The sequence below is a fragment of the Tupaia chinensis genome, unplaced genomic scaffold (assembly GCF_000334495.1).
Source record: "Tupaia chinensis unplaced genomic scaffold, TupChi_1.0 Scaffold000355_1, whole genome shotgun sequence".
Classification (NCBI taxonomy): domain Eukaryota; kingdom Metazoa; phylum Chordata; class Mammalia; order Scandentia; family Tupaiidae; genus Tupaia; species Tupaia belangeri.
Window position 1 is genome coordinate 14,905,506 of NW_006159850.1, and position 27,597 is coordinate 14,933,102.

At 44.1% G+C, this 27,597-nt stretch overlaps 2 protein-coding genes across 7 annotated transcripts in view; both read right to left on the reverse strand.

The window, feature by feature from the left end:
• Positions 1-2,623: 2,623 nt before the first annotated feature.
• On the reverse strand, positions 2,624-16,742 carry LOC102484762 (zinc finger protein 19). Of its 6 annotated transcripts, XM_027773520.1 has the most exons (6): positions 16,685-16,699; positions 14,999-15,063; positions 14,669-14,868; positions 10,359-10,485; positions 9,784-9,858; positions 2,624-4,088 (listed from the first exon to the last, which is right to left on the reverse strand). In XM_027773520.1, the coding sequence occupies exons 4-6, from the start codon at positions 10,390-10,392 to the stop codon at positions 2,998-3,000; spliced, it is 1,200 nt and encodes a 399-aa protein (XP_027629321.1). In that variant the 5' UTR covers positions 10,393-10,485; positions 14,669-14,868; positions 14,999-15,063; positions 16,685-16,699; the 3' UTR covers positions 2,624-2,997. The 6 variants fall into 6 exon arrangements, with proteins under 6 accessions (XP_027629321.1, XP_014444896.1, XP_027629320.1 ...); XM_014589410.2 differs by lacking the exon at positions 14,669-14,868 and having other exon boundaries at positions 16,685-16,742; XM_027773519.1 differs by lacking the exon at positions 14,669-14,868 and having other exon boundaries at positions 10,359-10,566; positions 16,685-16,700.
• Positions 16,743-22,080: 5,338 nt separating this feature from the next.
• The window catches only part of LOC102494235 (zinc finger protein 19), a gene marked incomplete at its 5' end in the record, with an annotated part of 11,013 nt that continues 5,496 nt past the window's right edge, over positions 22,081-27,597 (reverse strand). The window contains 2 exons of the mRNA XM_006152748.2: positions 22,081-23,871; positions 26,104-26,217. Coding sequence (XP_006152810.2) covers positions 23,219-23,871; positions 26,104-26,217 — 767 coding nt within the window. The remainder of the gene's footprint in view (positions 23,872-26,103; positions 26,218-27,597) is intronic.

Here is a 27,597-nt window from a genome sequence, read left to right on the forward strand (position 1 = left end):
TTCTTCCTAATGAACTTCGAATTCATGCGATGTTGCACACTACTCCTCAACTAAGACATTCTGTACTTATCGTGCAGCCTGGTATAATCATGTGCCTAAGTCCTTGACATACACATTTTTTTTTTTTAACTATAAGGTGCATGCGCTTGCCAGAAACAGATAAACAGAAAGCAAGAAATCGCCCCCCCCGCCCCCGGGGGAAGGCCACACCACAATCCTTTCTCCTCCATTCTCCTCTCAGGATCTTGGGCACGCATGCACACGCACCTGGTGTGAATTTAAGCCACTGGGTTCGGGACTGGAACCACGGTCGACCACATGGGAACCCAGTGACATAGCCATTATGCCAATTGCTGGTCCCAACAAACACATTTAACTGGAAGTATTCTGTGATGCTTACAGAAAAGTCGTCTTAAATGCAAAGTGGCAGGGCTGACAGGTGGCATCGTTAAAGGCACTGGACTCCCACATAGCCAACTGCAGTTCAAGTCCCAGACCTGGTGGCTTGCTTTTATTTTTGGAGAAGTTTTTGCTATAGGGTGCAGGCACTCACTAGAAAGTGAACGAGAAGTCACCCCCTGGGGGGATTGCCATGCCACAATCTTCTCCTCCATTCTCTTCTCAGGATCTGGGCACACATGCCTGGCATGAGTTTAAGCTACTGGGTCTGGGATTCAAGCCGTGGCTGATTACCTGGGAGTCCAATAACATAGCCATTATGCCATCTGCTTGTCCTGTGGTGGCTTGCTTTCTCACTTTCCCTCTCGCTCTGCCTCTCTCTGATCAAACTGGAAAATAATAATAAAGTTAACTGAGGTAATTAAAAAAAAAATGCAAAGTGGGGGACCAGCAGTTACTCAAATATATCAGGTCCTACTCCCTGAAGTCTGTGAATATTAATCTTAGATGGCAACATTTTTGCAGTTGTGACTAAATTGCTCTTGCAATAGGGACATCATCCTGTATCATCTGGGTGGGCCCTAAATGCCATCACAAATGCCCTTACTAGCAGGAGGCTAGGGAGATTAGACACATAGAGGCAGCAATGTGAGGACAGCAGGGATAGGAGACAGGTGGCGGGACCAGCAGTTGGCTTAATGGCTATGTTGCTGGACCTCCCATGTAATTGAACACAATTTGAGTCCCAGGCCTGGCAGCTTAAACTCACGCCAGGCACGTGTGCTTGCGTGCCCAAGATCCTGAGAGGAGAATGGAGAAGGGATTGTGGCGTGGCCATCTCCCCCTGGGGGGTGATTTCTCGCTGTTTCTGTCTTTCTGGTGAGTCCATACTCCCTATAGCAAAGAGGTGGCTACAAACTAAGGAATGCCAGCAGCCACCAGAAGCTTGACAACTGACTCTGTCCTAGAGCCTTCTGTGGTAGTGCAGCTCTGTTAACACCTGGATTTCCTTCCAAGGAAACTAATTTCAAGCTCTGGTCTCCAGAACTTGAGAGAACAAATTTGGTTTTATCTTAATTGTACTTGCCAGAGAGGCAAAATAAGAACACACCTCCCAGGGGGATTATTCACATCACAATCCTGTCTCCATTTCTCCCTCCTTTCAGGACTTTGGGCACATGTATACAAATGTCCCTGGCATGCTTTTCAAGCTACAGGGTACCAGGTTCAAACCACACCAATGCAATGAGGGATCCAGTCATCTTAAGCACCATGCCACCAGCTGACCTAATTTCTGTTCTTGTAAGCCATTACATTTGTAGCAACTTATCATACAACCCACACAAAATATACTAATCATTGCTGACTTGAAGAGTTACTCAGTTGGATGGGTCTTCCTGACAATGTAAGTGGAGTCAGGAACATGGAGACTACTCAACAGGAAAGTCCAGAGAAACAGAAATGACCAAACATCACTCAGCTATCCCCACTTCTCAAAGCCAAAAGACCTCAGGGGAACCAGTTCTCTGGCTTGGGTCCCATTTTCAGATGCTGTTAAGAATTAAGGATGTTTAACAAGATCTCAATGCCACAGACACTAAGGCTGAGAGGACCTAAGAACCAGTTAAGACTGCTTAAGAATGGTTTTGTTATAACACCAACGTTTTGTGACAGCGCTAAAGCTGTTAGAACTTCTACCTACTGGTAACCTTACAGTGTTACCGAAGGCTTCCCAATCTCATTATAATCCCAAGGTCTGGGAACTCCCAGGACTATCGTTAATGACTTTCCCACAAATCATACATGTGACACTTCTCCATTATCAGGTATGTTATCCCTAAGGACTTTTCACAACGTTACATGATAAGGTGCTGTGTAAGTCAAAAATTTGTGCCAAAATAAGAAAACGTAATGCAAACTTCCTAAACAAAACCCAAACAATTTAGTGGTTACCAGAATTCAAAGAGGCACTCGGGACCAGCAGTTGGTGTAATGGCTGTCACTGGATTCCTACGTAGTCGACTGCAGTTCAAGTCCCAGATCCAGTGGCTTAAACTCATGCTAGGCACGTGTGTGTGCCCGCCCAAGATCCCAAGAGGAGAATGGAGGAGAAAGAACTGTGGCATGGCCATCCCCCCTAGGGGGTGATTTCTTGCTTTCTGTCTCTCTCTTTCTGGCAAGTGCACGCACCCTATAGCAAAAACCTCAAAAAACCACACATGTATTTCTAGTTTCAGCTATGGTTTAATGTAGTTGTTCAAACAAAATCTTCAGGATTTGATTACTCTCCAACATATTTTCTGATACTGATTTTTTTTTTATTGCTCTCAAGATCTTCTGCTGTGTTGACTTTATTCTCAGTTGCCACAAGAATTCAAGAGCTTCTCCCAGCTTTTAAACCAATGCAAAAACAAGAGTATCTTCTATTAGCTCTCTTGCCAGGTCCTGGGACGCCAACTAGACATCCTATCCTGGATTACCGACTGACATCTGAACCAGTAACTGTGCTTTGAGATAACGAACATGCAGCTGAACCATGCCAGTGCCACACCCCACACCTGAGTGGAATGAAATGGGATTCATTAGGGAAGTGTCCCATTACCAGTAAAAAGGGGTAAAAAATTCTGGGAGGCCAAAATGACACATGTCCAGCAGAGGCTTCTCTCCAGAGTGGACAGGTTCATGATGACCTGGCTGGGAAGAAGTCCTAAAGGTTTTCTCATACTTGCGAAATTCAAAGAGTCTCTCTCTGGTATGGATTCTCTGATGCTGAAGAAGATTCCTTTTGCTAGTGAAGACTTTTCTACACTTATCACATACATACGAAGACCCCTGAATATGAATTCTTAGATGTCTTTTTAATTGCTCCCGAGTACTGAAGGCTTTTCCACAATTTACACAGTCAAAGGGTTTCTCCCCACTGTGAATTCTCTGGTGCCGAGTTAGTTTTGTATGAAAACTGAAGGCCTGTCCACATACTTTACAAGAATAAGGCTTCTCCCCGGTGTGAATTCGCTGATGTTGACTAAGATGGTAATTCCTTCCAAAGCTTTTGCCACACTCATTGCACTCATAGGGTTTCTCTCCAGTGTGGATTTTCTGATGCCGAATTAGTGGGGAATTACCAACAAAAGCTTTGCCACATTCACTACACTCATAAGGTCTCTCCCCTGTGTGGATCCTCTGATGTATAACGAACTCAGAACTGCTGGTGAAACCATTTCCACACTCTGCACAGTGATAGGGTCTGTCCCCACTGTGGATTCTCTGATGCCTGATCAGGTTTCCATTATCATTAAAGGCTCTCCCGCACTCCTCACACTGATAGGCTTTCTCTCCAGTGTGGATCCTTTGATGCCGAATTAATGAAGCATTTCCATTAAAGGCTTTTCCACACTCGTTACACTCAAAGGGTTTCTCTCCAGTGTGGATCCTCTGGTGTCTAAGATAGTAAGAAAAATAACTGAAGTATTTCCCACACTCTTCACATCTGAACGATTTCTCTGCATATTGAATTTTGGGAACCTTCTCTCGTATATTCCCAGTGTTTTCTTGGTATTTCTCCAGTTTGCGTCTTTTCAAGGAGTCAGCTCTCTGAGAGACCCTCTTCTGCAGCCGACATGACATCAGCATGTCTCTGTCTTCAGCTGTTTCCTGTGTGGAGTCATTGCCAATGTTGGTCTCAGCATCTGACAAGAGAAGTGAAAAAAGCAAAAGCCACCTAAGAATTACACTAGAAACAAAGAAGCACTGAAAATCACAGAGCTTTGGAAGATACCATTCCAACGTCCACATCCACCTGCTGGGAGGACAAAGCTGTTAAAATGAAATGCTGACTACCAGACAAGCTGAGAACAGTCAAGGCGGAACAAGGCAGCAGTTTACATATGAAACATCAGATTGCTTCCCAACCTTCAGGACTCTATTTGAATGAATTCTCCCTGGTATGTTTCATTCTCCTTTTGGGATTTTGGGTATGCATGCACATGCACCCAGAGTATTTTTCAAACTACAAGGTCTGGAACTCAAACCATGTGGTCAGCCATGTAGGATCCAGCCACCTTTATTTTATTTTATTTTTTTGCTATAGGGTGCATGCACTTGCCAGGCAGAGAGAGAGAGAGACAGAAAGCGAGAATCACCCCCCAAGGGGGATGGCCATGCCACAATCCCTTCTCCTCCATTCTCCCCTCGGGATCTTGGGCACGCACGCACACGCGCCTGGCATGAGTTTAAACCACCGGGTCTGGGACTCAAACCGTGGTTGACTACGTGGGAGTCCAGCGACATAGCCATTATGTTAACTGCTGGTCCCTAGGATCCAGCCACCTTTAACCACCAGGTCATGGGCTGGCCCAGGCAGAGGTTCTTAACTACAGGTTGGTAGGTGGGCAAAAGACAAATGAACATCCAAAAACAGTTAGCAATTGTTATGTCCAGTCACTGAACCCTCAAAGGTTGAACTCAAAAATGGAGAGGAACTACTGTCCTTGACTATCTGCTTGTTTGAAAAAGAAAAAAGACAGTTTACTTAGATCTACGTACATAATAGTCTTTCCCATATAATCAAAAAGGAGACAATCCATAAAATTTTGTGTTCCTAAAGACTGGATAACTTTTTTTTTCTTTTTTTTGGAGAGGTTTTTGCTATAGGACACATGTGCTCGCCAGATAGAGACAGAGAAACAGAAAGGGAGAGATTGCCCCCCAGGGGGGATGGCCACGCTGCAATCCATTCTCTTCCATTCTCCTCTCAAGATCTTGGGCACGCACGCACACGCGCCTGGCATGAGTTTAAACCACCGGGTCTGGGACTCAAACCGTGGTTGACTACGTGGGAGTCCAGCGACACAGCCATTACGTTAACTGCTGGTCCCAAGACTGGATGACGTTTTAACCAAGTTAAGGTGGATCTATTTTATATAAAATACTGCACCTTTTTTTTTAAGAATTATTTTATTTATTGTTATTATCATTATTATTTTCCAGTTGGATCAGAGAGAGACAGAGAGAGAGGAAGTGAGAAAGCAAGCCACCAGGTCCGAGACTTGAACTGTGGTTGGCTATGTGGGAGTCCAGCACCTTTAACCACCATGCCACTTGCCGGCCCCAAAAATGTACTTTTTAAAAAAGAACTTTTTAATTTTATTTATTATCATTAATATTATTTTAATTTGCTATAGGGCATGTGCACTCATTGGAGAGAGACAGAGAGAAATAAAGTTTAAAAGCAAGCCGCCAGGTTCTGGATTCAAACCACAGTCAGCCAGATAGGAGTCTAGCGCCTCAACCATCAGGCCACCTGCTGGTCCCACTAACTTTGTTTTAACAATTATTTAGTTTATCTTATATTTGTCAGATGACTAATCAAATTCTTGCTATGAGTGTGAGTTAAATGAGAAAGAGACCTCAAGATAATGTTTAAAGAGATCTGACACTGAAGTAAACATGGTAATTGTACAAAAAAAAAGTGATCAAGAAGATTGAGAATGCGCTAGTCTGTTCTCACATCCCTCCTCTTTCTTTCTACTAGGCTATTCAATGTCATAAAACCAGGACCAAGTAATTTATAACCCCAAAACTACCCCCTGCTTCCCATATTCCACCCACCAGTCATCTTGATCAGGATCCTCACGGTAGTGCTTCTAAGCAACCTCCACTTTTCCTATACCCCACTGGCCTCCCATCATCAAGGTCTCCAGTCACTGTCACCTCCTTCCTGCTGAAAGAAACCCAAGCTTCCCAGGTTCAGTGCCTCAATTTCTTTCTTTTCCACTTCCAACCTCCTCCTGACCCAAAAATCACCCACTCACTTTCAGACTTCCCAGCCGCCCCTGCTGCTGGCTCCTCCCCATCCTCTGGTATACTGCTCTGCCAGCCCCAACTGTCTTCAGTCTCCCTCCCAGGATCGTTGTATCTGATGGGGCTTACTGATGATCCTTTCATAACCAATTTTTTCTTGCAGTTTCCCAAACTGCCTAGTCATTAATCATGAAATTGACAGTGCATCATTTCAAACAATTTAAGTGAAATAATTTATTTAAATTAGAACAGAAGAGAAAATTTACACACTGCAATGGTATAGATAAATTCTGTTTCCTGACACTCCAGTTTCACGAGTGCACAGGATTTTGGTGCAAAACATAACGCCTACTCAGTCATAATCAAAAAGGGTGGACAAAGAGGCATGGAGGTTAAGACACTGGATCCCACATGGCTAATAGCACAGTTCAAGTCCCAGACCTGGTGGCGTGAAAATCATGTCAGGTGTTTGTGCATGAATGCTCAAAATCTCAAGTGGAAACATGGATTATAGCATGGTCATCCCACCTGGGAAGGTGATTTCTTACTTTCTCTTACTCTTTTTCTGTTTCTGGCAAGCACATGCATGCTAGAGCAGGAAAAAAAAAAAAAAATCCACTGTTTACTGTATTTTCTTTCATTCCTGAACTTTCTTTCTTTTCATTCCTGAACTTATCAAAGTGAGAGGCTAAAGTGCTGCTTCAACTCAGTCGCCTCCCGTTTACTCTCTGAAAACCACCTACCCTGGCCTTCAATTTCACTGGTATTTCAGTAGCCCTCTTCTGACTACTTGACTATCTACCCTCTCTCCTCCCATCACTAACATTAAATATCTCTTGGATCAGGCAGATGGTGTAATGGTTACGTCGCTGGACTTCCACCTGGCCGTCCTGGACCCAGAGGCTTGAAACTCACGCTGGGTGCGTATGTGTGTGTGCAAAAGAATGGAGAAGGGATTATAACGTGGTTGTCCCCCCTGGGGGCAGATTTCTACTTTTTATCTCTAGCTCTGTCTGTTTCTCAGGCAAATACACACACCCTATAGCAAAATCTCTCTTCAAAAAATTAAAAGTTGGGACCAGTAGATAGCATAATGGCTACATTGCTGGACTTCCATATAGTTGATTGTGGTCCTGGACCCAGCAGCTTAAAACCCACACCAGGCACAGGTGTGTGTGTGCCCAAAATCCTGAGAGGAGAATGGAGGAGAAGGGATTGTGGAGTGGCCAGCCCCCATGGGGGATTATTTCTCCTTTCTGTCTCTCTCTGTCTCTCTGGCAAGTGCACACACTCTATAGGAAAAATCTCTCTTTAAATTATCTCTTAATATTTAAGATTTAGCTTTCATCTTTTCTCTCTGGAGATCATTTTGACCTAGCTCTGAGAGAGTACACTTGCATCTATGATCTCAAACCTGACTTTTTTTTTTTTTTAAGATTTTATTAACTCACTCTCTCTCTCGCTCGCTCTCTAATTTGACCAGACAGGGACAGAGAGAAAGAGAGAAAGTGAGAAAGTAATTCCCTAGGTCCAGGTCTCAAACTGCAGTCGGCCAAGTGGAAGTCCAGCATCCTTAACCACTATGTCACCTGCCAGCCACTAAAACCTGACATTTTTCTCAGAGCTACACCTGCCTTCTCAGTGGTCTGCTCTAAGCATCTGCTTATATATTCTGGAAGACTTTCATGCTCTTGTGTTGTGATCTCATTTCATAAGAATTCAGAGTCCTACCCAATTCATGATTCCCCAGTGCTATCTGACTCAAATCTCCCTTTTCTGGCCAAGTTCTGGTAAGAGCCGGTCAATTTTACCTTCCAGTTTTATATCACCGCTATCTCATACCTGATTTGCTCAATCAAAAGTGAATGTGTGGGACCAGCAGTTAGCATAATGGCTATGTCGCTGGATTCCCATGTAGTCAACCACAGTTCAAGTCCCGGACCCAGCAGCTTAAACTCACACCGGGCGCATATGCGTGCATGCCCAAGATCCCAAGAGGAGAATGGAGGAGAAGGGATTGCAGCGTGGCCATCCCCCTGGGGGCTGATTTCTTGCTTCTCTCTCTGTCTTTGTCTTTCTGGCAAACACACGCGCTCTATAGCAAAAACCTTTCCAAAACAAAACAAAGCAAAAAACAGCCATTATGGGCCATGTTCACTAGTGCCAAGGCACTGTGGTGGGATCACTGCTTCTGCCCCATACTGCTTTGCCTGCTTGTTCCATCTCCTATTCTCTGTTCTTGTTTTGCCTACTTGTCTATTTCTATAGTTTTGTTGTTGTTTTTTTCCTATAGTTTTCCAGGATAGAGCCCTTCAGGTCCACCACAAACTCTGCATTCTAGATTTTCCACAAAATGCTGAGTTTGTAGAATGCGCCAACCATATTCACCTACACTGTTGGCCAAGTAAAAGGGCTCAGGGTAATGTGCAGACTGCCAGCCCCGGTTCCTAGGAAGTCATGAAATGAAAGTCCTAAGCTCTTGCTCTTACAATGCTTACTAGGAAAGACAGAACATTTGCAGGTGGGCACCAGAAACATCCATTCTAAATATGCCCCCCCAGCTAACTGTCTTGCAACGAAAGGACATTAAATTGCCAAGTTCTTTATAATGACTTGCTGGATCCTTTACTCCCTTCCTCAAGCCGGATCGTCTACTTTCTTTTTCCCCACTGAAAACCACTGTAATCTGTCAGAATGAACACATGACTTGTAGCCTGAAGCTTCTTAAAGTTTGGCATATGGCAAGTGCTCAAAAACTGTTCTTGAAAAAATTCTATTCCATCTAAGGAAAAAAGACCACCAAGCGAGGAAGTGCTAAAACTCAGAAAAGAGACACAGATTCAAGACTCTATATAGATGGGACTCAAGACTGTAGGTAGTGTGGTGTTTAAGGCGCTGGACACTCCCACATGGCTGACCATGGTTAGAGTTCTAAATCTGGTGGCTTGCTTTCTCACTCTCTCTCTCTCTGGTCAAATTAAAATGAATGAATGAATGAATAAAATTAAATAATTCTTTAAAACAAAAAAGATTCTACATGAAGCCATAGCACTGATACACTGCTTAAGAGAAGCTGGATCTCACATAGCATCCATGGTTTGAATCCCTGGTCCGCTTAGCAAAAAAACATGCCCGGTATGTGCATGGATACATGCCCCGGATCTAATGGCTGGAGGAAGGGGACTGTGGTGTGACCAGACATTGTGCAGGATGCTCTTTCTCCCTCTCTCACATTTATACACATGCATGTAAGTGCCATATTATGAGTAAAAGGGGGGGACAATTATAGATGAGCTGTATTGAGTGGTAATAAACATATTAATTCCATTTATTATTTTTTAAATTGAACAGAGAGAGAGAAAGGGAAAGTGAGAAAGTAAGCCACCAGGTCCGGGACTCAAATTGCAGACTCCAGTGCCCCCCAACACCATACCACCTGCCAGTCCCAAGTGGTAATATGTCAATAAGAGTTAAAAAACTGGTGTGAAAGGTTTACTTTACTATTAAGTGAAGTCAACTGTCTTATTTAAATCCTGCCCAACAGGTTCATGCTGTTCGTGGACATCTGCCTCACTTACTCACCCTGTGCTTGCAGACCCAAAGGCAAATCCCCTTCCTCCAGAAGTGATATCAGTGCAGGTTTTGGAACTGGGTATCCTGAAAAGGGAAATAAAATGGCACCTTGTAGTCCTGTATCTGCTACATCAAAAGAAGGAAAACCTCAGAAATCTCAGTAAGAATAAGGCCCACAGAAAAGGGTTAAGGACTAGGGAAAGCTTCAGAGAATCTAATCAAGAAAGGACTGAGCATTACTGATCACTTCCTAAAAACACTGAAGGGTCGATGTATTAGTGAGATCCTGCAAGGCTCATGCCAATACCAGGTAGGGGGTCTCACTCTTCCCTAGACAACAGAAACAACATGCTTCTTACTATGCAGGGCCCTATAGAGGAAAGGACACTTTTTCATGAGGAAGAGCAATTCCCTAAATTGGAACCAAACTGACCCAAATCCTTTCCTCACCTAACAATCTCTAAAGTGACTCACTGAGCCAGAGGATACCTGGGATACCACACCATACCCTAGTCCGTACAGAGAAAAGGATGGAAGGAAACCAGAAAGTACAGATCAGAGTCCCAGAAGGAAAATGGCCTTACCCAGGGAAGTCAAGTTCCCATAATTCTCCAGCATCACAATCCTGTACAGGGCTCTCTGGGCAGGGGAAAGGTCAGCCCATTCTGTCCAAGTAAAGTATACAGCCACATCCTTGAAGGTCACCTCATCCTAGAACAATAGGTTCCTGCTGTCCCAGAGCCAATCCTCTAGCTCTGGGCCAGAGTTGGGGGAAAGGGAACAGTAAGGAGTCTGAGGGGATGGGTAATGAGAAAAGGTGAAAAAAAAAAAACAAAAACCTGGTTATCAGACCATTAGAAGACTATTCCTACAACCAATAATCTGGACCTTCTACCAGAATAGTTTCCTTTAGGACATAAAATTTACTGTTACAAGATGTGCAATTTCGAAAACCCTGGGAAAAGTCAACCATCAAGTAACCCTAACAGAACAAAATGTCTTTAATTTTGTAAATACTTTCAGCCTCTTGTTGTTGCCAGTATAAGCAGACAGTCAGCACTGATCTGTCTAGATACCCACACACAAGCGGCATCTCAGGACCCATATGTTCCTGTCCCCACCTGCTCTTCTATCTGTTCTCTGTGTGTGCTCACTCTGCCCCAAACCTCATGCCCATCAAACAGGGATAGTCATGGCTGCCCTCAAGGGCCAATCTCATCCAGTCCCTACCTAATCCTGAATAAGGGGTTGCTCTGCCTGTGTTCAAGAACATCCAGCAGGGGGAGCTCAGTGCTGCCTGGCATGGTCATTCAGGTCTCTGAAGGGCCTAAGAGAAGAAAGGTACTTCTGGAATCTAATTGCTGCTGCTAGATAGCTCTTGAGCTGCTTATCTTTACACTTCCAGAATAATCTGTAATAGCTTCTACCAACCAACAAAGCCTCATACTTTTTCAATAGCTACCCTTTCCTCACCTAGATGGTCCCAACTCAATCTTCTCAGCATCTGGTTTAGTCACTAATCATTCCTTACACTTTGGTCTCAAACCTAGTTACCTGGAGGTGCAATAAATACCCTCCTACCCCAGTATCTCCCCTGATTCTGCATCTGCTCACTTCCCACTCCTGCCAGTACTGCTTCAGACTCTCTGTATGGCCCAGCACATCTGACACACAACTGGGCATCAAACTTACCTTCCCCCACAATGGCTCCTTTCTAATACATATAAACTAACTGGTACAGTGAGTTTGTTTTCTTTCAGCGAATAGTGCGAATTTCAGCCCAGTTTCCAGGGCTAGAAACTGGAGACTCATCTTAAACTATCTTACCCTGGTCACTATTCATTTCTGACAAATGGTAATCAGAGCCAGTCAACTGTGTCTCTGAAACATTTCCATAAGCTGACTCCTTTACCATGGTACAATCAGTACATAGCTGGGGACACTTACACAGCTTGAATTCCAGGCTTGTCCTGCACTGAATCCATCCACTATCCAGCTGATGATCTGACCCTGTCCACTTCTAAGTGAATCTCTTGAATAAATCACCACTAACCAGGATAGCAGTTATCGGAGTGTGGTTCCCCACTTTAGCAGCACCACTAACAGCAGCATCACCTATGAACCTGTTAAAAAGGCAAATTCTTGGGAGTCAGCAGGTGGCATCATGGTGAGGATGTTGGACCCCCATATGGCCAACTGTGGTTTAAGTAGCGGATCCAGTGGCCTGAAATCATGCTAGGTGCATGTGCCTGTGTGCCCCAAATATCTCAACAGGAGATATCTCACTTTCCCTTTCTGTCTATGGCAAGTGCATGTGCCCTATGGCAAAAACCTTAAAAGGGGGGGGGCAGGGAAATTCTTGGACGCCATCCAGAGAGAAATATATGCTCTAATGAATTTAATGAAGTCCTCCAAATGTTTCTGACACTCAATAAAGCTTGAGAACCCCAGATTAGAGGATAAAATCTAAGCTCAGAAACTGAGCTGTATCAGGTGACGAGCAGGTGAGATGGAAAGGCTCCGACTTCACACAGAGAAATCTCCTGAGTTCTGCGAAGTCACAGAGAAGGGATGGCAAACCCCAAAAGGGGGTAATATACAAGATGAACAAGTGGCAGAAACAACAGGATGTGGGGGGCCTTCTGGAAATGCAATCAAGGGAGAACAGTTAACAGTCAGCAATCTAGAAACTGAGCAATCAGGACTACAACGTGGGTATTGGTGAATTGTAGAAAATGAGAAGAGGATGGGAACTACAAGGAAGACAACATACTGGTAAGAGAGTCAAGTACAGGTAGCTGAAAAATTAAAATCTGGGAGCTGGCAGGTGGCGTGGTAGTTAAAGAGTGCTGGACTCCCACATGGTCGACCATGGTTCAATTCCTGGACCTGGCGGCTTGCTTTCTCACTCTTTCTCTTAACCTCTCTGGCCAAATTAAAATAAATAAATAAAGTCAAATAAAAAATTCTTTAAAAAAAAAAAAAAGAAATTAGAAAAATCTGAAACTCTAAATTGGGTTATGGTTCATGGATGCCAAATTACTGAATAAGACAACCTCGGAAGAAATGGTAAAGCAACACCCAGAAACTCATCAGTCTCAAAAAGTAAAATGTAAGTCAAGAAATTGGGACCAGCAGTAATGAAATGGTTATGTTGGAGGACTCCCATATAGTTGATGGCAGTTCAAATACCAGACCCGGCAGCTTAAAACTCATACCAGGTGCCCAAAATCCTGAGAAGAGAATGGAGAAGGGAATGTGGCATGGCCATCTCCCTAGGGGGTGATTTCTCACTTTGTCTCTCTGGCAAACACACATGCCCTATAGTGAAAAATCCCTTTAAAAAAAAAAAGGCAAGTCAAGAAATCAATTTCTCCTGTTCCAAATATGTGCAATTTATAAATGCACATTTTACAAGAAGCCAGTTAAGACGCACAGGTTAAGTAATTAGCACGAGGCCACATAGCCACCAGGATCACTAGGCTCCCTAATATCGAGAGTTCTCTTCTAGTGTAGCTTTCCCTATTGCAGTCCACTTGGCCAGCAGTACTGACCTCATAGAAATATATATTATTGAAGCCCAAACTTCTATTTTTTTTCCCCAGAAAACAAATGCATAGGCTATTAGAGGAGTCCGACCTAGCGGGGCTCCAGGATCTGTCTGAGCCCCCTGACCTTTGAGCACTGCTTCCGGTCGGTTCAGTACGTTGGCAAGGCCGCTACTATATGCCCGCCCACACACCTCCCCCCCCCGCCCCGACCTAGGAACAAAGCTTGGGTCAATATGTTCCGGAAACTGCGATAGCCTTGCTGGGAAGTGACCCCCCTCTGACTCCCCAATTTACTACTATAAAAGAATTATAGCTCCCTCATACATCTTGAGTGTGTGATAAGATTTCCCAAAAGTTTCTCCGACTGCTCCCCTTTACCCTGACCACTTACTGTTAATTACAGCACTTCATTGGGCACAGTAAAGGGTGTGCTAAAGTTCTTCTTGACCTTTGGAAGACCCTTCAAGACACATTTAATATAAATAACCTTTTTACATATAATAGGACTAGGCTGAAACTGGCCTAGGACACTCTCGTCCCATGGTAACTAATGTTCTAACAAAAATATACAACAGTGGTGCCATGGGCTACACAAGTGAATCCACAACATCATAAACCCATTTTAAAGTTTTTCATTAACTTATTAGTCACTTTACCTCCAGTTGAAAAAACTGTCCCCGCCCTCACCAAGTGAATAATAACTTCACCCCTTCAGGATAGGTAAATATATTAGGATTCCTTAAGTTTTAGATCCCTATAGAATTATATAAGTATCATTCTTTATGAAAATCCATAAGAACTAATATCTATGCTTGAGATTTTCTTTTAGTAATCATAAGACGGCTGCTGCTGAACATTAGCTGATAATTAACTGCTTGCTGGAATTGTTTCCTGAAACTGCACTGCTTGAAGTTACCAGGAACCTGCTTTCATCAATCAAACAATTGTTGAACTGTATCGATGATTAACAGACCTGCCCTTAATCAAATCCTGAATGGTCTCTATTGTTAAAACTTTATGAATTGATAATTAGAACACGTATCCCCTCACCCATTTACTTGCATGTATCACATTTTCAATAAAAAGGCACGATGATTCCTAACAGTTGTCACTCCTCAGAGAGCAATCTCTGGGAGTGTCCGGCTGAGGACGTGCATGAAAAGGCACCGAGACCTTATTCTTCCTTTCCTTCACCGCCTCCAACGAGTCAACCCACCCCCATCGAGGCTGGACCATGGCAGGCTATTTTTTCTTCCTTTCCTTTCTTTTTATTGCCTTCTTCCTGCCACAGTCTGCCACCACTTTCCAAAACCTCTTGATCATGATCGCTCCTGGATGCCTACATCATCAGCCTGAATCACAGATCCATCTGCAGGGCTGGTCAGAGAAGCTGGATGTGGGGACCCTCTGACTCAGCAGAGATCCTCAGCATGCACAAGGCTGTACTTCTGCTATCCAGGGCATCTCTCTCGTCTCCTTCTTCATAAGTCCTGGAGTCTAGCTGTTCAGCCCTCACCATCAGCTCCTCCCCTAGCATTCAGTACTATGAGAATAAATCAAAAGGGGTTTTCTTACTGCTGTGGCTCTTCAACTTGTTGGAATCACCTCTATCACCCCCAATTTCCTCCAAATCATTTCTCCAGAAGGCTGATCTCAAGAGATTCACAGCTCACCTGGTGCCGGGCATTCAGGGGCATGGCTGTCATCACCTAGGCTCCATCTCAGAGAAGGCCAGGGGCTGAAGAAAAAAGCAAAGAGAACCAAGAGTGAGCCCTGCCTAAAAAAGGCTCACCTTCAAACCAACACGCCTGTCAACAGCAGCAGTAATCATCCGCTAAGTGCCCACTGAGTAAGTGGTGTATAAACTCAGCTGGCGGATGGATAAACTTGGATCCCATACCAGATCTGCCAGATCCTAAAGGCTACACTTTAAATAACTACACTGAATTTTATTTCTCAACAAAATCCCAAGAGATTTCTTTTAAAACCTGAAAACTGTCTAATGTTAATATAAAAAGATAACAGTAGCCAAGAAAATTCAAAAGAAGAATCTCAGGGAAAAAAATTTGTGGGAGAAAAAAAACAGACTGTCAGAGTAAGGCTCCCTTTTCTTGGACCTAGGAAAAGGATTTTTTTTCCCCTTTCTTTTTCTCCTTTTCCATTCTAGGATCCAGGAATGACCAAAAGCAGATTTCAGAAAGAACTCTGAAAGGTCACCTCAACATGCCAAATGTTTAGATTATTAACTAATATCATTCCCTACAGACATTTTGTATTCTCACTAAACAACCACATTCTACCCAAACCCCAGAATCTTCCCTGTAAAGGCTCTAGGCATCATAGTTGCACTACACTCACCTTCTTATCCTGGCCAAGTCCACTTAGTCACACTGGCCTGTTTCCTCTGAATATTCGTCTCCAACCTCAAAATCTTTGTAACTGGAATTCTTCACCAGCAGCACTCTCCAGTCACCTGACCACTCTTTGGGACCCAGGAAATTCCAGCTCATCCTTGGATCAGAACCCCTTGCAGACCAGGTGGGGTCCCTAGCCCCTTACACACTCCACTAGCAAAGGAGTCCCTTTTTGTACACAACTTCTCCCAGTCTGAGATTACACTTATTTGTACTTCATTCAACAAACACATCACATGTACACTGACTCCCAGACTAAGTGTTCAACAGGAGTTAAGAGTGAAGATTCTTTTTCCTTCAAGAGTTTAGTCGAAAGAGACATTAAGAACAGGTATCAACTAGGTTAAACGGGAAATCACGAAACTAGCAGTATGTACGAAAACGTGTTCTAGAAAGGATAAAGAAGGCTGCAGCATAGCCAAGGGACTATACTGCAAGATGACGCTAAAGAATGTGCAAGAGACCGAGCCATGTAAGGCCGTGTGCAAGTCACGGGCTCGGTCTCTGACCTGGAGCAGGGGCTAGAGCCGCAGCGTTACACACAGGTGCAGAGAAACGGCAGATCTGGGTAATACGTGACTCTCAATACCCTAGAGCTCCCCGGAGGCGGGAGCAGCTGCGCCCCCGAGCCCGAACAGCAACACAGTCGCTCAGTAACGCCCGGGCGCACGGGGCTCTCCTTCCCGGCCGCCGCCCACCTTCATAGCCTCCATTTCCCAGCGCGGGCGCCCAGGCGGGGAAGGCGAGGGGGAGCGAAGGCAGCCGAGGCCACCGGACTGGCGCGCAGGCTGCTTCCGCTCCCCGGACCCGAAGGGCCCACCCAGGGTCGCTCCACCGCCACACCCAGGTTCGCTCCACCGCCACATCGGAGACGAAACACGCGGCTTTCCCAGTCCTGAAAAGAGCGAGCCTAGTCGAGACTCCAGAGCAGCACGCCCCACTCACCTCAGGGAAAGGCGGCCGGAAGTGTGTCACCACGGGCCAGCGCCTCGACTGCTTCCCCTCTAGGACGCCAGAGCGCCCCTCTCGGTGATTCTCTGGCTTTATTTCCGGCCCGGAGTCGGGGCGGGGCGTTTAACCCAAGAGACTTCGACATCTTGAGTGGAAGAGGACGTATTATTTTGCTGTCTCCCACGGAAATCGAACGTTTATTTCCTTTGGGTGTTGGCAACGAACCACAGTAGTATCAGACAGCCCCTGTGACTGTCACCAATAGAAATCACAGATATTTTCATCACATGTTACAGTGGATGCAGATCTCAAAATGTGGGCTATGCTGATCCCTAATGTGGCCGACCTTTAGATCTTGTTTCATTTTATCACGTTGGAACGATACATTATTGCATCACCACCTTTTTTTAATTTTAACTAAAAGATGAATTACTTTTAGAGAGATTCTTTGCTACAGGGCGTGTGTGCTCACGAGACACAAGAGAGAAAGCACATCTCTTCTCCAGGGGGGATACCCACACTGCAATCCCTTCTCCATTCTCCTCTCAGGAGTTTGGGCCCCGCTGAGCTTCAAGTTACTGGGTCTGGGACTCGAACAGTGGTTCCCCAAATGGAAGTATGACAAGTCCATTCCACCGTCTTCTGGTTCCAATACAGTTGTTTTGCTTTGTTTTTTGTGTGTGTGTGTGTGTTTGTTTGTTTGTTTTTTAATTTGAATTTGACCAGAGAGGGAGAGGGAGGGAGAGAGAGAGAGAGAGAGAGAGAAAATGAGAAAGCCAGCCGCCAGGTCCAGGGCTGAAACCACAGTGAGCCACGTGAGAGTCCAGCGAGCATCCTTAATGATCACACCACCTGCCATCGCCAGTTTTTTTAATTTTTTATAAAGAATTATTTTATTCAATTTTATTCATTCAATTTATTTTAATTTGACCAGAAAGAGAGAAAGTGAGAAAGCAAGCCACCGGGTCCGTGACCTGAGCCATGGTCAGTATGGTCCAGCACCTTAACCACTGCCACCTGCTGGTACACCCCTCCCCCCAGTTTGTTTCTAAATAACTTTTTTTTTTTTTTTTTGGAGAGGTTTTTGCTATAGGGCGCATGTGCTCCCCGGAAAGACACAGAGAGACAGAAAGCACACTTGTGCAGTTTGGTCTTGAACCTAGTAAGTTTAGATGACCTGATAGGTGAAGGGGCCATTAACAGAGATCAGGAATTAAGGAAGAGAAGCTAGTTCTGGCAGGAAGGTTACGAATTCTGGCATTAGAGGATCAGCATGTGGCATGGTGGTTAAGGCACTGGATCCCACATGGTCAACTCTGTGGTTCTGCTTGAAAATCATTCTAGGCACAGTTGCATCTGTGTCCAAAATGCGGAAGGAAGAATGAAGAAGGGATCGCAGCATAGCCATTGCCCTGAGGAGTAATTTCTCTTTCCCCTCTCTCTCTCCAGAGCATATACACCCTATGGGAAAAATCTAAAGATGTATATATACATATATGTATACATGTATAAAACATACCATTCAATCTATCAATTTTTCTTTCAATTATTATTTATTTATTTTTAAATTTTTTTAAAAAAATTATTTTATTTAACTTTATTATTATCATTATTTTCCCCCTATTTTTTCAATTTGCCCAGACACACACACACACACACACACACACACACACAGAGAGAGGAAAAGGGACAAAGGAAGCTGCCAGGTCCTGGACTCAAACCGTGGTCAGCCATGTGGGAGTGTCCAGCACCTTAACCACCACGCCACCTGCTGGTCTCAATCCATCCATTTAAAGTATAAAACTCAGGACTAGTAAATGGCATTATTATGTCACCGAACTTCCATGTAGTCAACCTTGTTTTGAGTTCCTGACCTACTGCCTTAAAATTCACACTGGGGGACCAGCAGTTAGCGTAATGGCTGTCACTGGACTCCCACAGTCGACTGTGGTTCGCGTCCCAGACCCGGTGGCTTAAAACTCACGCTGGGTGCATGTACATGCGTGCCCAAGATCCCAAGAGGAGAATGGAGAAGGGATTGTGGCGTGGCCAACCTCCGGGAGGGGGGTGATTTCTCACTTTCTGTCTCTCTGTCTCTGTCTGGCTGGCTGTGTGGCAAGCGCACACGTCCTATAGCAAAAACCTCTCTCAAAAAAAAAAAAAAACAAAAACCCTCACACTGGGAGACCAACAGTTGGCATAATGGCTACTTTGCTAGACTCCCATGTAGTCGACCACAGTCTGAGTCCCAGATCCAGTGCCTTAAACTCATGCCGGGTGCGTGTGAATGTGTGCCCAAGATCCCAAGAAGAGAATGGAGAAGGGATTGTGACATGGCCATGCCCCTGGAGGGTGATTTCTTGCCTTCTATCTCTCTTTGGCTTTCTGGAGAGTGCTTGGACCCTATACTACCCCCCCCCCCCAAAAAAAAAAAAAAAAAAAAAACCCACACTGGGTTTGTGTGCATACATGCCCAAAACCCTGAGAGTGAAGGGATTGCTGTGTGGCCATCCACTGGAGGATGATTTCTTGCTGTTTTTGTCTGTCCAGCAAGTGCATGCACCCTATAGCAAAATCTCTTTAAAAAATATTGGTGTAAAATCCAACATTTGTTAGGGTATCAGACTTGTAAAAGTATAACAATTTTAGAGTGCATTCGTCATCTTCAAAAGAAAGCTCATAACCAACTACAATCACTCCTTATTTTTCTTATATACAAACTGGTTCTCCCCTAGGAATGTGTAACCGTTAGAGCCTGTGGGTATGTTAGGTTATGTGACAAGAAAATGAAGTTGCAGATGAAAATAAGATTGTTAATCAGCTGACTTTAAAGAGAGAACGAAAATGAGAACGTGAAGACTTGGCCGCAAGTTACTGGCTTTAAAGTTGAAGGGGACCAGAGGTGGCGTAATATTCCCAGTCAATGGTGGTTCAAGTTCCAGACCCGGCGGCTTAAAACGCATGCCAGGCACATGTGTGTGCATGCCCAAGATTCTGAGGAGACTGGAGAAGGAATTGCAGTGTGGACATTGCCCCTGGAGGGCTGATTTCTCACTATCTGTCTCTCTCTGGTGAACACACTCACCCTATAGCAAAAATCAACCTCAAAAAAGGTAAATATGTGTATGTGTGTGTGTGTGTGTATATGTTTTTTTGCCAACAGGCACATGCGCTTGCCAGATAGAGACACAAGAGAGGGAGAAACCACCCTCAAGGAGGGGTATGGCCATGCCTCAATTCCTTCCCCTCCATTCTCCTCTCTGGATTTTTGGCACACATGCACACATACCCGGTGTGATTTTCAAGCTGCTGGGTCCAGGGCTAGAACCACGGTTGACCATGTGGAACTGTGGAGAGCGGACAATCTGAGAAAACGTGGTGACCTTTAGATGCATGCAGAAAGGAAAAGCAATTCTATGAGCTTCATTAACAATGCTATGAGTATTTGCATATGAAAAAACACAATCTGGGGGATCAGCAGTGGACTCCCATGTAGTCCACCAGTTTGAGTCTTGGAACCAGTAGCTTAAACTCACACTGGGCTTGCACAAGATCCATAAAGGAGAATGGAAGAGAAGGGATTACTGCATGGCCATCCCCCCAGGGGATGTCTGTCTCTTTCTGGTGAGCCCACATGCCCGATAGCAAAAACCTCTCCCAAAAAAAACGAAATCCGGGAACCAGCAGTTAGCGTAATGGCTATGTCACTGGACTCCCACATAGTCGACCACGGTTCACATCCCAGACCCGGTGGCTTAAAACTTACGCCGGGCGCATGAGCGTGCGTGCGTGCCCAAGATCTCGAGAGGAGAATGGAGAAGGGACTGCAGCGTGGCCATCCCCCCTGGGGGGTGATTTCTCGCTTTCTGTCTCTATGTCTCTGTCTGTCTGGCAAGCGCACGCACCCTATAGTGAAAATCTCTCCAAAAAAAAAAAAAGAAAGAAAAGAAAAAAACGCAATTTGCCCGTTGTAGGTTAGCTTCCTGTTGTCAATAGGTACCCAATACCTGATACTGTCTGGCAGTATCAGGCTAAAGGGAGCCACATCTGTTTATCTGATTTCGACCCAAAAAGATCAGATAAATTAAATTACAGGGTGCTAGTGGTACTAGCATTTTCACATCTTCAGATGATTTACATCCAAAAGCAACTGGCTTCTCATTCCATTTCCTCTTCACCCATATTGTGCCCTTTAAAAGAATACACCTGAGGCCAGTTCCTGGTTGCAACTTCTCTTATCAGAGAAGTTGGGCCCACTGGATCCTCCTTGCTTTTCCATACTTGTGAGTCTTTGTTGTTGCATTTATTTCTAATCCACAGCGTTCCCCACTCAAAAATGTGTTCAGCCTAGCAGGTCCCACTATGGGAGTCCAGAACCTTAACCACTACACCACCAGAAGTATCACCCTAAAAGATCTAAAATAAGATAAAAACTTAGCACCCGTTTCTATTAGAGTAGAAAATAAAATTTATTAATACGGGACCAGTACTTGGCATAACGGCTATGTTGCTGGACTCCCATGTAGTCAACCGTGATTCAAGTCCCAGACCCAGTGGCTTAAACTCATGCTGGGCACGTGTGCGTATGCATGGCCAAGATCCAGAGAGAATGGAGGAGTCCCGGACCCAGTGGCTTAAACTCATGCCGGGCACGTGTGCGTATGCGTGCCCAAGATCCAGAGAGAATGGAGGAGAAGGGATTGCAGCTTGGCCATCCTGGGGGGTGGGGGTGGGGGGTGATTTCTTGCTGTCTTTGTCTTTATGGGGAGTGCACATGCCCTATAGCAAACCACCCCCCCCAAAAAATTTGTTAACCTTTTCTATTTAATACATTCATCTTCCCTACAGGATATTTATCAATAAAAATACAGTTCTATAGAGAATTTCTGATTTTCATTACAGTGCTTGTAAGTTCCATCTATTTGAGATATCTGAATATATATCTGGTTTAACTAGTGGTTAAATGGCTTTTCCACTTTCACAGTACTTAAGAATATGTGCTTCTGTGCAAGCCATCAGAATTACGAGAGGGACCAGCAGATGGCATAACAACTAGATGACATAATGGCTACATTTCTAGAGTCCCACATAGTTGACCAGAATTCAAGTCCTGGACCCGGTGGCTTAAATTCATGCCTGGTGTGTGTGCGTGCAACGCCTAAAATCTAAGAGGAGAATGGAGGAGGGATTGCAGCATGGCCACCACCACCCACACCAAGTGACTTCTCACTTTTTGTCTCTGTCTTTCTCTCTGGCAAGCACATGCACCCCATAGCAAAAATCTAATAAAAACAAAAAAGAATTACAACTAGAGACACTCTAACACATTATACATATGAAAGGTTGTTCATAGTGTTAAAAAGGAAAACTTTATAGACAATTTAGTGGAGTTTAATTGTGCGAGAATAAACACAACTCAAATGGGCACCCCAGAATGGCTTCCAAGGGGACTTCAGGTAGCCTTGAGGTAGGAGATACTTATGTTCCAGAATGGGCAAGTGATATACAAAAATGGAAGTGAAGGAATGAGGTAAAGGAACAATTGGATTCATTACATCTTAAAGTTTGTCTGTCTTAACACAGTTTAAAAGGCAGGATGTCTAGCTGCTCTGCTTAGCTGTACCCTAGCAACCAATCAAAGCAGTAGCCTTCTAAGTAAGGTTGCAGTTTACTTAAGGAAGCCAAACCAGGAGTATGGAGGCTTTCTCAAACCAATATATTTTAACGACAGTAAGGGCTCAATGGTGCCAAATCACATGTTGACTCTGAAGGCTTTAAAATATACGAGACTCTTTATCAGTAAAGAAGCTGTTACAAGTGACAAAACTCAACTCAAAACTATTTAAGCCAGGCTCAGCAGAGTGCACTACCAACATGCTGCTATTGAGAGGCTGAGGACACATAAAGCTAAGGTCAATTCTTGGCTCAACCTACATAGGTCAGACACAGTGGTACATGCCTAGCTAACTGGGAGGCTGGCGTAGGAGAGTTACAATATGGAAAACCCCTGTCAAAAATCTAATCTCTCCTTCTCATAAAATACATAAAGATTTAATTAGTAAAATTACTTATGTAAACAAAACAAAAATTGGAACTTATTGATTCATGTCACTGAAAAATAGAGAAGCAGGTTTAGTTCTCGCTTTCTCTCAAAATGTCACCTGTAGGGCTGGGTACCTTCTTAGTCTTCATGTGAATCAAAGCTAACATTCAAGACTGGCGGAGTAAGACGATGTTACTTCCATGTAAATCTGCCTGGTCTCAGGGTCCATTCTGATTGGGTGAACATAGCTCACCTGAACCCAGCATTGTGGTTAAGCAGAAAGAACATAGCAGATGGGTCAAATGTTCCATCCTTGCAGTGGGAAAGTCTCACCTAAACTACATGAACTGCTGAGTGCAGGCATAGTGGTGGTTTCCTCAAAAAAAGTAGAGAATTACCATGAAAAGGGGGTAAAAATGTTGGTAGGTCAAAAGAACAACTCTCTGGAGTGGGCATACTCCTAACACTATAACTAGTATGAAGTCCTACAGATTCCCACACTTCATATATTCACAGGTTTTCTCTCCACTGTGGATTCTCTGATGCCGACTTAATGTAGATTTCACAGAAAAAGCTCTTCCACACTCATCACACTCATAGGGTTTCTCCCCAGTGTGGATTCTCTGATGTATAACTAACTCAGAGCAAGTGGGAAAGCCATTTCCACACTCCTTGCAGAGATAGGGTCTGTCCTCACTGTGGATTCTTTGATGGCTAATCAAATCTGCATTATGGTTAAAGTCTCTCTCACATGCTTCACACTGATAGAGGTTCTCTTCAGCATGGATCCTCTGATGCCGAAGTAAGGAAGAATTGACAGTAAAGGCTTCCCCACACTCTTCACATGAATAGGGTTTCTCCCCAGCGTGGACTCTCTGGTGTCTAATGTAGAAGGAGAAAAAGCTAAAGCATTTCCCACACTCATCACACCTGAAGGGTTTTCTTGCATAGTGTATTCTTTCATCCCATTCTTTGATACTGTCCATGGTAGGAGCTTCCTGGAGCTTCTCCACTTCACACGTTTCGGAAAAGTCAGACTCCTGAGAAATACTCTTCACCAGCCCACATGACATCATGTCTCTTTCTTCAGAAATTCCCTGTGTTGATGTGAACTTGTTGTGGATGTTGGTCTCAGCATCTGACGTAAGAAATAGAAAACACAAATTCTGGGGTCAGCAGGTGGCATGGTGGTTAAGGTACTGGACCCCACATGGCAGACCATGGTTCAAGTCCCAGGTCCAGCAGTTTGAAAAACATGCCCAATATATGTACGAAGGCTCAAAATCCCAAGAGGAGAGAGAAACAGAGAAGAGACAGTGGCATGGACATTCCCCATGCGGAGTGCTTTCTCACTTTTCCCCTCTATCTCTGGTGAATGAACATGCCCTCTGACAATTTTTTTTTTTTTTTTACAAAAATTTATCATCACAGGGTAACTTAGAAAAGGGAGCTGGAGCTCAGCAAAGGTTGACTCTCAGATGTGAGCAGCTACAGACTGCTCCCTCCTACACTGCTGCACTGTTGCTGCCCACTGCTCCCTGCCAACCCACCCGGGGCCCAGCCCAAGCTACAACAACTCCATGACTTTGCTGCAGTCAGTGCTCCCTCCCCCACCAGGCTGGAACCTTTGAAGGAACTAGTCAACAAACTTGGGAAGAAGGCATGAAAATTGGTTTGGGGGGCCTGGGGGGCAACAGAATTACAAGATCAAAGGTCGCAACCTTCCTTATTGTTAAGGGCAAAGAAAGCAAGTTAACTTCGAGAAAATCTCCAGGCTTTTCTATAGTTAATGTCAGCAGATGGAGCTATTATCTCAGAGGGTCTGAAAAACTATACCAAGAATGCAACTCAAGGGGCCAGCAGGTGGTGTGGTGGTTAAAAGGGTGCTGGATTCCCACATGGTTGACTGTGGTTCGAGTCCTGGACCTGGTGGCTTGCTTTTTCACTTTCCCTTTCTCTCTCACTGTGTCCCTCTCTGGTCAAATTAAAATAAATAAAGTTAAATAGAATACTTCTTAGGAAAAAAAAATGCAGCTCAAATAGCTGGCTTAATATATATGGAATGTCTGCACTCTATGGCAGGAATCGAAAGATCTGAAGATGTGGAGACTGGTAGGTGGTGTGGTAGTTAACGATGCTGGACTCCCACATGGTTAACTGTGGTTTGAGTTCTGGATCTGGTGGCTGCCTCTCTCTCTCTCTGGTCAAATTAAAATAAACTAGTAAATAAATAAAATTAAATAATTTTAAAAAGAAAAAAAAAGAAGATCTGAAGATATGATAGTGGGGAGGATAGGATAACAGGGACTGTAAGGGAGGGGAGTAGATGGCAGAGAGTGGGTGGAAAGGGCAAAGAGAAGAAACATTTAACAGAAAAGAGTGTAAAGTTCTGTTGAAAATGATGTATACAACAATATCCCTGATTTGACTGTCATGTATTACATGCATATTGAAAAATCACACTGTCTTTGGGACCAGCAGTTGGTGTAATGGCTATGTCGCTGGACTCCCATGTAGTTGACTGTGGTTCGCATCCCAGACCTGGTGGCTTAAAACTCACACCAGGCACGTGTGTGTGCATGCCCAAGATCCTAAGAGGAGAATGGAGAAGGGATTGCGGCTATAAAGATGTATAATAATGGAATCTGACTGATATATATACACACATACAGTCTTATGTAAAATCATATATTTGATAATCATATAATCACATATAAAATTATATATATGTGTATATACATATATATATTTTTTGGTCTATCTAAAATATACATATATATATATATACACACACACACACACACACACACATATATATGTATATTTTAGATTGACCAAAAAAAAAAAAGAAAAGGACAGAAACTCCTGCTCAGGGCTAGCACTGAATGGCTTTTAAATACAGCAGAAGAGTGGAGGGGCATAAAGCAAGTAAATATCCGTTATCTATGAAAGATAAGCATATGCAGGACAGTTTTCTGGGTGGCTTTGGACCTACCCAGTTTTCCCCTCTTTAGTTTGTGCAGAAGAGACTACATCTGTCCTGGGCAGCATTCTTGAGCACTATGGACCTGGCTCACAATGAATTCTGGGCTCTGTTGTCCCTGGCTGCCTCTCTGTAATAAACTATTTCATGTAACTTGTGGGTGGGTGCTCTACCTCACCTGACAAGTTGGTAACCAGTGCACAAGAAACTTACCTCACAGAATACAACCTGTGTACTTCTGTAATAAAGATTTTTTTATATTATTATTCATGATAGAGCACACATGCACTTGTGTGTAAGAGAGAGAAATGAGCATCCTCGACAGGGTCTGGTCACACCAAGATCCCCTTTTTCAAATCCTCCACCCAGTCAGACCCTGGGTCTAACCTTTAGAGCTGTCTGTGGTACTCTCTGCAGGATGATCATCCTGTGTCTCCAAGTTCAAAGGCATATCTCCTCCCTCCAGAAGTGAGATCAGAGCAAGTCTGCAAACTGGGTATCCTGAAAAGTAGAATGAAAACAAGGCTGGAGGTGGTCTCACATTAGCATTCCTAATGCACCTTGGGACCTTGTGTCTGGTTTCTCAAAAGAAGGAAACCTCAAAGTGGATCAGTAAGGATAAGGCCTAGAGAAGTAGCCTGGAGTATGGAGAAGCCCAAGATTTTTCATCAAAAGGAAACTGAGGGACCAGCAGATGGCATAATGGTTATATTGCTGGTCTCCAATGTAGGTGACTATGATTTGGGTCCTGGACCTGGCGGCTTAAAATTCATGTCAGGCGCATGTGCACGCATGGCCGAGATCCTGAAAGGAGAATGGAGGGGAATGGCATGGCCCTCATTCCCCATGCCTGCCCCCGGAGGGGTGAGTTCTTGCTTTCTGTCTCTGGCGAGCGCGCGTACGTACTCTTTGGCAAAAAATCTAAAAAAATAAAGAAATAACTCTAGGCATGACATACATACTACTACTATTGTCCTCATCTTACCAAGAGAAGGAACTGAGACTCAGAAAGTTTAAGTAATCATTTTAGGTCACAAGATCTGAATACAGAACTACTAGGGAATGCTTTCCCTTCCAGATAACGCAGTAGGGCAAAAACGTATTAAATAAACAAAAGTCAAAAATCAAAATCAGCGAACAAAACTCTAAGAATAATCTTACCAAGAAACATACTAAATTTATATTTGAAAAACTATAAAAATTATAAAATGCATAAATGAAAAGGCAAAACATGTTCCTAGATGGAAACAATATTAACTTTTAAAAAAAGATTTATTTAAATTTTATTTATTCTGTTTTTGGGGAGAGGTTTTTGCTATAGGGCGCGTGTGCTCACCAGAAAGACAGCAAGAGTCAGAGAGCTAGAAAGCGAGAAATCACGCCCAGGAGGGATGGCCATGCCGCAATCCCTACTCTTCCAGAATGGGGATCCTCTTGGGATCTTGGGCATGCACGCACACGGGCCCAGCGTGAGTTTAAGCCACTGGGTCCGGGACTAAGAGCTTGTCCAGGCCGGTTCCTATACTAAATGCTTTATAAACTTCTCATTTAATCCTCAAAATATATCTTTAAATTAGATATTTTTTCCTTCTCTCCAAACAGATGAATAAACAAAAGGTAAGAGATTAAGAAAATACCAAGTTCACATGAAGAACAGGTGATCAGACTTAAATTTACTGCTTCCAACCAAACTACAATAAAAACAATTTATTCGGGGGAACCAGCAGTTAGCGTAATGGCTATGTCACTGGACTCCCACGTAGTCAACCGCGGTTCGTGTCCCGGACCCGGTGGCTTAAAACTCACGCCGGGCGCGTGTGCGTGCATGCCCAAGATCCCGAGAGGAGAATGGAGAAGGGATTGCGGCGTGACCATCCCCCC

Bases quoted from the DNA above. Each gene is read 5' to 3' on its own strand.
- LOC102484762 (XM_014589410.2), bottom strand. From the start codon at position 15,031: ATGACAGCCATGCCCCTGAATGCCCGGCACCAG. The intron at 9,859-10,358 runs GTAAGGCCATTT...TTCCCTTTTCAG, and splicing joins TGGGAACTTGACTTCCCTGG to GATACCCAGTTCCAAAACCT. The intron at 4,089-9,783 runs GTGAGTAAGTGA...TTCTCTTGTCAG, and splicing joins TTTGGGTCTGCAAGCACAGG to ATGCTGAGACCAACATTGGC.